Source organism: Mustelus asterias, chromosome 1 (genome assembly GCF_964213995.1).
Source record: "Mustelus asterias chromosome 1, sMusAst1.hap1.1, whole genome shotgun sequence".
In the NCBI taxonomy this organism is placed as follows: domain Eukaryota; kingdom Metazoa; phylum Chordata; class Chondrichthyes; order Carcharhiniformes; family Triakidae; genus Mustelus; species Mustelus asterias.
Genome location: NC_135801.1, coordinates 45,055,161 through 45,069,816, shown reverse-complemented (window position 1 = coordinate 45,069,816; position 14,656 = coordinate 45,055,161). Strand labels below are relative to the sequence as shown.

General features: G+C 44.9%; 1 protein-coding gene across 1 annotated transcript in view; it reads right to left on the bottom strand.

The window, feature by feature from the left end:
- LOC144506996 (bile acid-sensitive ion channel-like) overlaps positions 1–14,044 on the bottom strand; it is a 173,717-nt gene extending 159,673 nt beyond the window's left edge. The window contains exons 1-2 of the mRNA XM_078233549.1: positions 13,808–14,044; positions 950–1,115 (exon numbers count right to left, since the gene is read on the bottom strand). Of these exons, the coding sequence (XP_078089675.1) occupies positions 950–1,115; positions 13,808–14,044 (403 nt within the window). The remainder of the gene's footprint in view (positions 1–949; positions 1,116–13,807) is intronic.
- Between the last annotated feature and the right edge of the window lie 612 nt (positions 14,045–14,656).

Here is a 14,656-nt window from a genome sequence, read left to right as displayed (position 1 = left end):
GAAAAAGCCTGCTTGCATTCACTCTATCTATACCCATCAAAATCTTATACACCTCTATCAAATCTCCCCTCAATCTTCTACGCTCCAGGGAATAAAGTCCCAACCTATTCAATCTCTCTCTGTAACTCAGCTTCTCAAGTCCTGGCAACATCCTTGTGAACCTTCTTTGCACTCTTTCAACCTTATTTACATCCTTCCTGTAACTAGGTGACCAAAACTGTACACAATACTCCAAATTCGGCCTCACCAATGCCTTATATAACCTTACCATAACACTCCAACTTTTATACTCGAAACTCCGATTTATAAAGGCCAATGTACCAAAGGCACTCTTTACGACCCTATCCACCTGTGACGTCACTTTTAGGGAATTCTGTACCTGTATTCCCAGATCCCTCTGTTCAACTGCACTCTTCAGAGTCCTACCATTTACCCTGTACGTTCTACTTTGGTTTGTCCTTCCAAAGTGCAATATCTCACACTTGTCTGCGTTAAATTCCATTTGCCATTTTTCAGCCCATTTTTCTAGTTGGTCCAAATCCCTCTGCAAGCTTTGAAAACCTTCCTCACTGTCCACTACACCTCCCATCTTTGTATCATCAGCAAACTTTAGCAGGGTAAATGTGTGAAATTATGGGAATAGGGCCTGGGTGGGATGCTCTGTCGGAGAGTTGGTGCAGACTCAATGGGGGGAATTTTACGGCTTCGCTCGAACAAGACTGAAAATTCCCGCCCGAGATCAACGGACATTTCCGTTGTCCGCCCCTCGCTCGCTCCGATTCTGTGGATGGCGGGGTGGTAGAATTCTGTTGGATGGACTAAATGGTCTCTTTCTGCACTGTGGTGATTCTATGAGAACTAAGTGACCTCACAACCCACTGATCAGATCTAAGCTCTGAAATCTTACCACAGCCTGTCATGAATGGTGATGGACATTTAAACAACTAACCAGGGGAGGAGGTTCCACAATTATCCCAATTCTTAGTGACGTGAGAGCCCAGCACATCAGTGTGAAAGACAAGGCTGAAGTAGTTGGACCAATCTTCAGCCAGTAGCTCTGGGTGGATAGTCCATCTCCGCCTCCTCCGAATGACCCCAGAATTACAGTTGTCAGTCTTCAGCCAATTGGATCCATTCCACGTGATATTAAGAAATGGCTGAACCATTGGATAGGAAAGGCCCTGACAATATTCTAGCAATAAGACTTGAGTTCCAGAACTAGCTGCGCTCTTAGCCAAGTTTTCCTGTACAGCTACAACATTGGCATTGACTCAGCAATGTGAAACAGGTACGTCCTGTCTACAAAAAGCAGTGCAAAGACAACCCAGCCAAATATTGCCCCATCAGTCTCAATCATCAGCAAAGTGACGGAAGGGGTCGTCAACAGGGTTATCAAGTGGCACAGGCTCAACGGTAACCTACTCACAGACACTCAGTTTGGGTTCTGCCAGGGCCATTCAGCTCCTGGCCTCATTACAGCCTTAGTTCAAACATAGGCAAAAGAGTTGAACTCCAGAGATTAGGTGAGAGTCACTGTTATTGAAATTAAGGCAATGTTTGACAACTGTGGCATCAAGGAGTCCAAGCAAAATTGGAATCCGCACAAAGGAAGATAGTTGTGATTGTTGGAGGTCAATCACCTCAGTCCTAGGACATACTGCAGAAGTTCCTCAGAGCCCTGGGTGAGGAGCAATTATCTTCCGCTGCTTCAATGACCTTCCTTCCTCCATAAGGTCCAATATAGAAAAGTTCACTGCTGGTTCACAAATAATTGCACAATGTTCAGCACTATTCTCAACCCACAGATATTGAAGCAGTTTGTGTCCAAATGCAACAGGGCCTGTACAACATTCAGACTTATAAGTGGCAGGTAACATTCATGTCACACAAGTGTCAGTCAATGACCATCTGCAGTATTGAGAATTCAACCATCTCCCACAGAATCACAGACACTCCCTTGACATTCAGTGGCTGAATCCCCTGCTATCAACATTCTGCGGTAACTTTTGAGCAGAAACCGAACTGGATCAGCCATATAAATACTGTGGCTACATGAGCAGGCCAGAGACTGGAAATTTTGCAGCCAGTAACTCAATTCCTGACTCCTCAAAGCCTGTCCACCATCTATAAGGCACAACTCAGGAGTGTGATGGAATACTTTCCCCTTGAATACTTTCCTCTTTTGATACCACCCAGGACAAAGCAGATTGTTTAATTAGCTTAATTGTCCCCTCAACATTCACTCTCTCCACTACTGACGCACAATGCTAACACTGTGTCCCATCTACAAGATACACAGCAGCAACTAATCAAGTTGACAAGCATCTTTCATCCCCATCTCTACTATCTATAAGATCAAGGGCAATAGACCGCCACCATCTTAATGTTCCCTCAATGCCACACACCATCCTCACTTGGAACTGTATTACTATTCCTTCACTGTCACCAGTTCAAAATCCTGAAACTACTTTCTTTAATATCATTGTTTGTTAATCTTCACCAGATGGATTGCAGCGGTTCAAGAAGGTGGCTCACATCCTTTTTTCAAGGACTATTAGCGATATGCAACACATGAAAAGAGCATTAAAAAAAAATCAATCAATGCTTCTTCTGCATGGATCACCCTTGAGGAAACCTGAAGTGCTCACTGGAGCAGTGATTGTTTATTGTGGTCTGTTGCATGTTACTGTTATAATCTGGTTAGGGACCAGAAACGTTTTGTTTAATGTGGACAAAGTTTGAATTCCTGGGTACTTACTAAGAAAGTAAAGTCACAAGGTTCCATCGTTTGAAACAAACAAAAATAAACCTTACTATGTTAAGTCAGAACAGTAACACGGGGTGATTCTCCCATCCTGCCGTGCTAATTTTTTATCGTGATGGGCCCGGAGAATTGTATGTCCACCTGTTTGTGGGATTCGCACATGCATTCCCGCCGCAAGTGCATCTCCCAGTGCTGGATATCCAGAACCGTCTGAGTCGCGCTGGAAACTTTTTCTGAATTCTCTGGGCCCACAAGCATTTCCCACCCCATCAGGAGTATTTCACTCCAGTGGGGTTCAGACTAGCTCCCCACTTTTGGGGAACTAGCGGGATGATCCCACTGGAGTGAAGGGGGGGGCAATTGGGGGCATTGGGGTGGTGGTGCCCCCTGGGCATGGGTACCCTGGTAGTGCCAATCTGCTCCTCCGGCACTGCCCAAAGGGCAAAGTTCCCATGCCCAGCAGGCACCTTGGCACTGCTCTCTGGGGATTGGGCAGTGCCAAGTGGCGGGGCCTGCTGGTGGTGGAGCCTAAGGGCCGATTGGTGGGGGTGGAACCCCTCAGCACCCTTCCCCCTGGGGCTAGCCAAGCATGATCTTGTCATTCCTGGGGCCTGTACTCAGCTGTGTATCTCCTGCAGATTCTGATCAGCAGGTGAACATGCTGAGAAACTTGTTGTGATTCATATTGGTGTGCCTCAATGCCAATGTGAATGGATAATTTAGTGTGGATGGACTATCAGTCCTGATATGCATCATTGAATAGATCCACATGGGGGTCCTAACATTTAAAATCGCAATTTCCATTACATCATTGGCGGAGGCAGGAACAATGGGTGGGGAAACTCTTGATGTGGAGATGCCGGCGTTGGACTGGGGTAAGCACAGTAAGAAGTCTCACAACACCAGGTTAAAGTCCAACAGGTTTATTTGGTAGCAAATACCATAAGCTTTCGGAGCAATGCTCCTTCGTCAGATGGAGTGGTCTCTGTTCTCAAACAGGGCACAGACACAGAAATCAAATTATAGAATACTAATTAGAATGCAAATCTCTACAGCCAGCCAGGTCTTAAATGTACAGACAATGTGGGTGGAGGGAGCATTCAACACAGGTTAAAGAGATGTGTATTGTCTCCAGACAGTACAGCTTGTGAAATTGTGCAAGTCCAGGAGGCAAGCTGTGGGGGTATGGGAATGGGAACTTTGCCCTTTGGGCAGTGCCGGAGGAGCAGATTGGCACTACCAGGGTACCCATGCCCAGGGGCACCACCACCCCAATGCCCCCAATTGCCCCCTCTTCACTCCAGTGGGATCATCCCGCTAGTTCCCCAAAAGTGGGGAGCTAGTCTGAACCCCCACAGCTTGCCTCCTGGACTTGCACAATTTCACAAGCTGTACTGTCTGGAGACAATACACATCTCTTTAACCTGTGTTGAATGCTCCCTCCACCCACATTGTCTGTACATTTAAGACCTGGCTGGCTGTAGAGATTTGCATTCTAATCAGTATTCTGTAATTTGATTTCTGTGTCTGTGCACTGTTTGAGAACAGAGACCACTCCATCTGACGAAGGAGCATTGCTCCGAAAGCTTATGGTATTTGCTACCAAATAAACCTGTTGGACTTTAACCTGGTGTTGTGAGACTTCTTACTGGGGAAACTCTGCCAGTGTAAAAACTGTTTTGGGACCCCCGCCTGATTCTTCAACCCCTCCACCGTTCCTACCTCCCCATAATAGGAGCATAAAATTGCTGTTGCGTTCCCGCCCCCCACCCCATGGTAAATAATTATTAATAGGTAAACTGCAATCAAGACAGATCCCACTGATTTCTTAGCACCACCCAGACATCAGTGAATGCTATGTGTTGCAAGATCTCATTAAAACTATCTCCCTCAAAAGAGATCTCAACTCTTCACTTTCGAAGTTCTTGGGTGTGATTCACCCGGCCTGCTGTGCTGCTTGAGTAGTGCAACAGGCCAGGAAATATCAACGGGATTTGTGACCAGCCTCCAGCTGATCGCGACTCTTCCAGGCCCTTGTATTTTTAAGTTGAATCAGCCTCACACCAGATAAACTCCTGTATTCCCGCCTGTTGAGCACTTAGGGTTTTTTTGGGAGAATTGCCCCCACCGCCCCTAACCTTTGACTTCCCTCAAAAGCTGCTCTGACTAGCTCTACATCAGTGCCTTGTTACGGTTAGAAAGGGGGTTAATTCAAAGAACTCTGATTTCTCCTCTCACTACACGTCCATAAACAGAAAGGTGTCTTGATTTTTAATTTCCATTGTATAAGTATTTTCCCCCATCCCTTCGATTTGGAGTGATCTGATCCTCTATTTATAACCCCACAGCAAACTCGAGATAAGGTAAAATAAGAGGGTTGGTTTATTTTACACACGCACAAAATGCAGAAAGGGGTTTTGCAATGTCCATCCTTTTTGCACCCACACAATAAAAGAAACTGTGGCAGAGTGATCCATCATTACAGAAGCAAGGATTCCATAATGAAAGAAGCATTGCAAAAATGAATGAGTTTTATAGGCACCGATACAAGAGTTCTGATGTTCCGCTACTACTCTGTGGGCCAGGCAATTTATCTAGACAGACTGTCTCCTGCTACCTGTGAGGTGATAATATGGTAGACTGGGGTCAGTTCCACAAGGCAATACTACACGTTGTAACAGCTTGTTACAAACTTCCTACTTCTTCTCCTGGACAAAGGATTCAGGTCTGGAATCTTGAGATGTTTAATAGAGGACTCAGGGTCCCTTTTATCTTTGCAAATATGTGGGGGCAATTCTCCCAGAAAAAAACTAAAGAGCCCAATGGTGGCGGAAAGTAAATGAGAGATTTTCCCACCCATTTTTTTGGATGTATTTAGTTGAATGAATCTCGGGCACTCTGGGGGAATTCATGCCAGTAAGTGGGGTGCGGGGCCTCATCCCACTGGATTGGCCGGCATCAGCGCGCTGAGTGGGCCACTGCACATGCGCTGATCTATCAGTGGGGAGATTGGTGCAAGCGCACTGTCTCCCGCATTGCCGGCCTCCCAATTGCTTCTCGGGACCTCCCCCGCAATCGTTGGCTTCCCCAAGCCCACTCCCGATCACCTTCCTCCCAGACCCGCCACCCCTGGTCACTGGCCCCTCGATCACCCCCTCCCCCACCCCGGCCAGCCCCAATTGCCAGCCCTGACCCCCCATCACATGCAGCCCGAACTGTCCCTCTCCCATGTGCAGCCCCGATCTCCTTCCCCCCATGTGCAGCCCCAATCACCCTCCTCCCTCCCTCTCCCACCGATCACATTGCAGAGTGCGGAATTAGTCTCTCCCTCCCCATCACCGATCGGTCTTGTCTTTAGTAGGCCCCACCAACTTGGCACTGCCCAGTGCACGATGGGAAGTGCCAATGTGCCCAGTGGGCATTGCCAGGGTGCCTGGTGGGCAATGCCAAGGGACAGCACCCCTGTCGCCAATCTCCTGGGGGGGGCCTCAATGGTGTCTCGACGAGGAAGGTGATCACGCCTGATCCCTGATAGGGACCAGCTTTAATCCCCGCTGGTGAGAACCTCCAGTCCTGGTGGGGCGGGAAGACACTAACGAGCCTGGAGAATACTGTTCTGGACTCGCTAATGATGTGGAAATGTGAACTCCCATATTGTAATCTGCCTTGCGCTGATTTCCGGCATGAGGCAGATTACATAAAGAAAAGGGCCTGGGAGCCTCGCAATCAACTGAACGTTGGACCCCCGCTGATGTCTCCCAGCCTGCAGCACTACTTGAGCAGTGCAGTGGGCCAGGAGAATTCATGCCCTTGATGTCCGTGGATCAGAGCTCTGCCTTATAACTGTAAAGGGTATTCATGCAATTCTTTAGAAATCTTCAGTCACAGGGGGCATTCACATCCCCTTAAAGATAAAGAGGTCCCTGCTGGCTTTCCGAAGGCAAGAAATTCCTTTGGTTAGCATCATGGCTAGTCATTCTTGAAAAACAATATAAAGTGGACAGACTAATGTAGATATATATATATTTTCCTTACTGTCTCCTGAACGGGACAGACTGTGCAACACACACTCCAGCCCCCACAGTTGGGTCAATTACTTTTCATGAGATTCAATTTCAGAGGATTGACAGCTAAATCAGTATACTTCCAACTCTTTCAGCTGATGCTGCCCTTGAGTTTTTCTGGCATGCAAACAAGGAATCATTCAGCCCCTTGAGTTTGCTCTGCGATTCAATAAGATCATAGAGGTCATGGAGATTTACAGCATGGAAACAGGTCCATCAGCCCAACTTGTCCATGCTGTCCTTTTTTTAAACCCCTAATCTAGTCGTAATTGCCCACATTTGGCCCATATCCCTCTATACCCATCTTACCCATGTAACTGTCTAAACGCTTTTTAAAAGACAAAATTGTATCCGCCTCTACTACTACCTCTGGCAGCTTGTTCCAGACACTCACCACCCTCTGTGTGAAAAAATTGCCCCTCTAGATACTTTTGTACCTCTCCCCTCTCACCTTAAACCTATGACCTCTAGTTTAAGACTTCCCTGCCTTTGGGAAAAGATATTGACTATCTAGCTGATCTATGCCCCTCATTATTTTATAGACCTCTATAAGATCACCCCTTAGCCTCCTACACTCCAGAGAAAGAAGTCCCAGTCTATCCAGCTTCTTCTTATAACTCAAACCATCAAGTCCCGGTAGCATCCTAGTAAATCTTTTCTGCACTCTTTCTAGTTTAATAATATCCTTTCTATAATAGTGTGACCAGAACACAGTATTCCAAGTGTGGCCTTAACAATGTCTTGTACAACTTCAACAAGTCGTCCCAACTCCTGTATTCAATGTTCTGACCAATGAAACCAGGCATGCTGAATGTCTTCTTCACCAATCTGTCCACCTGTGACTCAATTTTCAAGGAACTATGAACCTGTACCCCTAGATCTCTTTGTTCTGTAGCTTTCCCCAACGCCCTACCATTAACTGAGTAAGTCCTGCCCTGGTTCGATCAACCAAAATGCATCACCTTGCACTTATCTGAATTAAACTCCATCTGCCATTCGTCAGCCCACTGGCCCAATTGATCAAGATTCTGTTGCAATCCGAGACAACCTTCTTCACTGTCCACGATGCCACCAATCTTGGTGTCATTTGAACTTACTAACCATGCCTCCTATATTCTCATCCAAATCATTAATATAAATGACAAATAACAGTGGACCCATCACTGATCCCTGAGGCACACCGCTGGTCACAGGCCTCCAGTATGAAAAACAACCCTCTACAACCACCCTCTGGCTTCTGTCATCAAGCCAATTTTGTATCCATTTAGCTATCTCACTCTGGATCCCGTGACTTTTAATCTTATGCAACAACCTACCATGCGGTACCTTGTCAAAGGTCTTGCTAAAGTCGATGTAGACAACATCAACTGCACTTCTCTCATTTACCTTCTTGGTTGCCCCTTCAAAAACCTCAATCAAATTTGTGAGACATGATTTTCCACTCACAAAGCCATGCTGACTGTCCCTAATCAGTCCTTGCGTCTCTAAATCTAGATCCTGTCTCTCAAAATACCTTCCAACAACTTACTCACCACAGATGTGAGGCTCACTGGCCTGTAGTTCCCAGGCTGTTTCCTGCAGCCCTTTTTAAACAAAGGCATAACATTTGCCACCCTCCAATCTTCAGGCACCTCACCTGTGACTATCGATGATTCAAATATCTCTGTTAGGGGACCTGCAATTTCCTCCCTAGCCACCCACAATGTCCTTGGATACGCTTCATCAGGTCCCGGGGATTTATTTGCCTTGATGTGCTTTAAGACTTCCAGCACTTCCTTCTCGTAATATGTACACTCCTCAAGACATCACTCTTTATTTCCCCAAGTTCCCTAACATCCATGCTTTTCTCAACAGTAAATACTGATGAGAAATATTCATTTAGAATCTCACCCATCTCTTGTGGATCCGCACATAGATGACCTTGTTGATCCTTAAGAGGCCCTACTCTCTCCCTAATTACTCTTTTGCCCTTTAGGTATTTGTAGAAGCTCTTTGGATTCTCCTTTGCCTTATCTGCCAAAACAATCTCGTGTGCCCTTTCTGCCCTCCTGATTTCTCTCTTAACTCTACTCCTACACCGCCTACACTCTTCAAGGGATTCACTTGATCCCAGTTGCCTATGCATGTCATGTGCCTCTTTCTTCTTCTTGACCAGGGCCTCAATATCCCGAGTCATCCACGGTTCCCTACTTCTACCAGCCTTGCCCTTCACTTTAAGAGGAATGTGCTTATCCTGAACCCTGGTTAACACACTTTTGAAAGCCTCCCACTTACCAGACGTCCCTTTGCCTTCTCACAGGCTCTCCCAATTAACTTTTGAAAGTTCCTGACTGATACCATCAAAATTGGCCTTGCCCCAATTTAAAATTTTTGGGCCAGACCTATCATTCTCCATAGCGATCTTAAACCTAATAGAATTATGGTCACTGGTCCCAAAGTGATCCCTCACTAACACTTCTGTCACCTGCCCTTCCTTATTTCCCAAGAGGAGGTCAAGTTTTGCCCCCTCTCTAGTCAGGCCATCCACACACTGAATGAGAAATTCCTCTTGAATACACTCAACAAATTTCTCTCTATCCAAGCCTCTAATACTATGGCTGTCCCAGTCAATGTTGGGAAAGTTAAAATCCCCTGCTATTACCACCCTATTTTTCATGGTTGATCTGATAATGACCTCAAATCTGTACTCCACCTACTCTCAATAATCTATCACGCTCTTGCTTACAAAAATACATGTGTCTCTGCCTTAAAAATATTCAAAGATTCTGCTTCTGCAACCTTTTCAAGAAGAGACATCAAAAGATTCACCACAGTCTAAAGTGAAAGAATTGCCCCTCATTGCTGTTTTAAATAGCCGATCTCTAATTTTTAAATAGTGACTCCCTAGTTATAGATTCACCAAGAATCTTGGTGAACAGAATAGATTCAACAAGAAACATTGGGTGGGATTTTTCGGCAGTGCACACTCCAAGATTGGAAATTCCCTTCCAGGGTCAACGCATCTCTTTTCTGTCCTGCCCGCTACAACTCCCACAATGGGCAGGACCAGAAAATCTCAGTCACTCTGTCCACAGGAACCCTGTCAAGACCCCTCATGATCTTATATGTTTTTAATCAATTAACCTCTTACTCTACTAAACTCCAGCAGATGCAAGCCTAGACTTCTCTAACCTTTCCTCATAAGACAACCTACACATTCTAGGTATTATTCTGACAAACCTTCTCTGAACTACTTCCAACACATTTACATCTTTCTTTAAATAAGTTAACCAATTCTGTACACAGTGCTCCAACTGTGGTCTTATTAGTGCCCTGCATAACTGACACATAACCTGGCAGAATCACAAAATTGTTATGGTACAGAATGAGGCCATTTGGCCCATCATGTCCGCACCAGCTCTCCAAATGAGTATTACTACTTAGTGCCTTTTCCCCATACCCCTGTACATTGTTTCTATTCTAATAGTCTAATGTCCTCTTGAATGCCTAATTTAAACCTGCCTCCACCTCACTTTCAGATAGTGCATTCGAGACACCAACCACTCGGTGTGAAAAAAAACTTTAAATCTGTGCCCTCTCCTTCTTGATCCTTTTACGAGTGGGAACAACATCTCCTTACCTATCTGTTCAGCCCCTTCATGATTTTGAACACGTCTATCAAATCTCTTCACCTTCTCCTCTCCAAAGAGAACAATCAGAAACTCTTCAATCTATCCTTATAACTGATGTTTCTCAATCCTAGAAAGCATTCTTATAAACCCCTTCTGCACTCTCTCCAATGTGTTCACATCCTTCCTATAGTGTGACACCCAGAACTGTACACAATATTCCAGCTGAAGTCTAACTGGTGCCTGAATAATTTCAGCAAAACCGACTTGATCTTGTACTCTCTGCCCCTATTAATAAACCCAGGATACTATATGCTTTATTAACTGATCTCTCCACCTGTCCTGTCACTTATGCACACATAGAATCACTACAGTGCAGAAGATGGCCATTTGGCCCATCAAGTTTACACTGACTCTCCGAAAGAACATCCCATTCAGCCCCTCCTCTCTGCCCTATCCCGTAATCCCCTGCATTTACCATGACTAATCCACCTAACCTACAAATCTTGGGACACTAAGGGGCAATTTAGCATGGCCAATGCACCTAACTGGCACATCTTTAAACTGTGGGAGGAAATCAGAGTACCTGGTGGAAATCCAGACAGACACGGGTAGAACATGCAAACTCCACACAATCACCCAAGGTCAGAATTGAACCTCGGTCCCTGGCGCTGTGACGCAGCAGTGCCAACCATTGTGCCACCTTGTCGCTCAAAAGGTATTCCTCCCTGGTGGGGAATTGAACCCCAGTCTCCTGCATGACAGGTAGGGATACTAACTACTATACTACTGAGGAGTTCTTATAAATATATATTGGGCGGCACGGTAGCACAGTGGTTAGCACTGTTGCTTCACAGCTCCAGGGACCTGGGTTCGATTCCCGGCTCAGGTCACTGTCTGTGTGGAGTTTGCACATTCTCCTCATGTCTGCGTGGGTTTCCTCCGGGCGCTCCGGTTTCCTCCCACAGTCCAAAGATGTGCGGGTTAGGTTGATTGGCCATGCTAAAATTGCCCCTTAGTGTTCTGAGATGTGTAGGTTAGAGGGATTAGCAGGTAAAATATGTAGGGATATGGGGGTAGGGCCTGGGTGGGATTGTGGGCGGTGCAGACTTGATGGGCCGAATGGCCTCTTTCTGCTCTGTAGGGTTGTGTGATCTATGATCTATCTATGATATATGCCGATCCCTCTGCTCCTGTACCCCTTCAAAAATTTTCTCCTTATTTTATATTGTCTTTCCATGTTCTTCCTACCAAAATTGAGGTGACCTGATAGAAGTCTACAAGATTATGAGGGGCATGGACAGAGTGGATAGTCAGAAGCTTTTTCCCAGAGTGGATAAGTCAATTAAGAGGGGGCATAGGTTTAAGGTGCGAAAGGCAAGGTTTAAAGGAGATGTACGAGGCAAGTTTTTTTTTACACAGAGGGTGGTGGGTGCCTGGAACTCACTGCTGGGAGAGGTAGTGGAAACACATATGATAGCGACTTTTAAGGGGCATCTGGACAAATACATGAATAGGATGGGAATAGAGGGATATGGTCCCCAGAAGGGTAGGGGGTTTTAGTTCAGACTGGCAGAATGGTCGGTGCAGGCTTGGAGGGCTGAAAGGCCTGTTCCTGTGCTGTAATTTTCTTTGTTCAAATGCAACACCTCCACATTTCTTTACCAAGGTTGATTGGCCTTGGTAAATTGCCCCTCGGTGTCAGGGGGATTAGTAAGGTAAATATGCGGGGTTACAGGGATAGGGCATGGGTGGAATTGTGGTCGGTGCAGACTCGATGGGCTGAATGGCCTCCTTCTGCACTGTAGAGTTTCTATGATTCTAAGAACTGCATCTGCCACTTATCTGCCCACTTTACCAACTTGTCTATGTCCTTGTGAATTTCTACACTGTCCTCCTCACAGGTTACAATAATTCTAAGTTTTCTATCATCTTCAAACTTTGAAATGTTCCCCCACCCACCAAGATCTAGATATCAGGAAATAATATCAGGAAAATCAAGGTACCCTGGGGAACACCACTACAAACCTTCCTCCAGCCAGAAATATCCATTGTCCATTACTCTCTATTATGCAGTAAGAGTTTTAACAACACCAGGTTAAAGGTTTAAACTGGTGTTGTTAAAACTCTTACTGTGTTTACCCCAGTCCAACGCCAGCATCTCCACATCCTATTACGCAGCCAATTTTGTATCCACATTGCTCCTATCCCTTTTATTCCATAAGCTTAACTTTTCTCACAAGTCTATTGTGTCGCACTGTAACAAATGCCTTTTGAAAGTCCATGTGCACCAGATGAACAACATTACCCTCATCAACCCTTTCTACTACCTCTTCAAAAAACTCCAGCAAGTTAGTTAAACATGCTTTCACCTTGAGAAATTTATACTGGCTCATCCTAATCAACCCACGTTTTTCCATGTGATTACTAATTCTATCCTGAATAACTGTTTGTAGAAACTTGCCCACCACTGATGTTCAATTGATTGGTTACATGGGTAAGATTAGTATAGAGAGATATAGGCCAAATCGGCAATTGGGACTAGTTTAATGGTAAAAACTGGACAGCATGGACAAGTTGGGCCAAAGGGCTTGTTTCTATGCTATGTAATTCTATGTGAACTCTATGACTCTAATAACTAAACACTCTGTTTTATTTGAAATTATCTATTGTTCCCAAAATATCCACATGTTCCCTCAACTCACTGAGACACCCCTTTTTCCAAACAATATTCACTTTAGTAAATCTCTAATTCAAATCCAGCTCATAGTTACCACACAATACAGCTTAGATGACCAAGTCTTGGAAAACATCTTTTCTTGCTATAGCGAATGCGTGAAACTGCGTCTTTTAGAGGAGAATATCTGCAATCTGCCATGGCTCTAGATGTTAGATGGAACAAGCCTCTGTCTGACTGTTGAATGGAAAACTAGCCTCCTTCCCCAATGAGGGTGCTATTCAGTTTCTTTGATATTCCACCCTGTGGATGGGGCTATCTACATGTCTCACTCCCTTGTCTTTAGACACTTTTCTCTGGTGGACAGTTTTTCTGACATGACAATTCACACCTCAATTTCTCTGGACATCTGATAATCCTGTAACTTGTTTGTTATTTTGTTTCCATCTCGAATTCAACTACTAACCTCGTTAACCTATCAAACTCCTAACACTTTAGTATACGTGATATAAAACACCTGTGACACGCAGTACTTGCGCTCCAGGACGATGTGCATGTAATTAGTGAACCGTTGTATGCTGTGTTTTGTAGCAGTGGTGTTTGCCATAACATTCCATGTCTGTGGATGCATATCTTAGAATTTTCAGGGTTAGCACATTCCCTGTGTCAATGTTGGCCAAGAACGAGTACTTACCAACTTCCTTAGGGCAGATAATTTGAATCTTACAAACATTTCAGACACTGTGACAGTGTCTATGTTTTCCATGAGATTGATGGTGTGAAACATGTTCTCACTGCTCTTCATCTTATCATGCACATCATCGTCATTATCAGGTTTGTCAATCACCTCATATATTTGTTTCTGATGGGATACCAGATGATCATTTTTATTGCTTGAAAGTACTGCTTTGTAAAGTCTGGGTCGGTGCATAGTCCTTTGTAGCTGCATCAGCCTTTGCTCTAATGCACTGTTGCTGCCAATAACTTTTTCTGCCACATGTTTTGCAGCATTGCTGGAAAGCTAAGTATTTATTATTGCTGTTAGGGACCAGATCAGAAACCCAAATGTATATTATGAAGTTAGACTAGGTTTTGTTTTTGCTTGTTAATAGTCCTTGGACACCCTGGAGAGAGTGACAGAGAGACACCTGTCTTCCAACAGCTCCAAAACAGCAGCATCCAGAGAGAGAAAGACACATCATGTATCTTGTAGACCCAAGCAGAAAATACCTGCTTTTATCTGTAAGATTAGGCCACTAATTCATGAGACATGAATCTGTCTTGTGTCAACCAACATAATCAAACCCTACTCTGGCATTAGCTAAGATTAAAACAAACACCCCATTATCTCAAAGTAATAATGGGAGGAAGAGGAGGAATCACAATATTGAATTCGATGATCAGCCATGATCAAGATGAATCGCAGAGCAGGCTTGAAGGGCCGAATGGCCGACTCCTCATTCTAGTTTCTATGTTTCTATGAATTATTCTCCTGCATACTCATCATATGTGCTGCCTGGTCTCGACAGATCGGCACTGTATA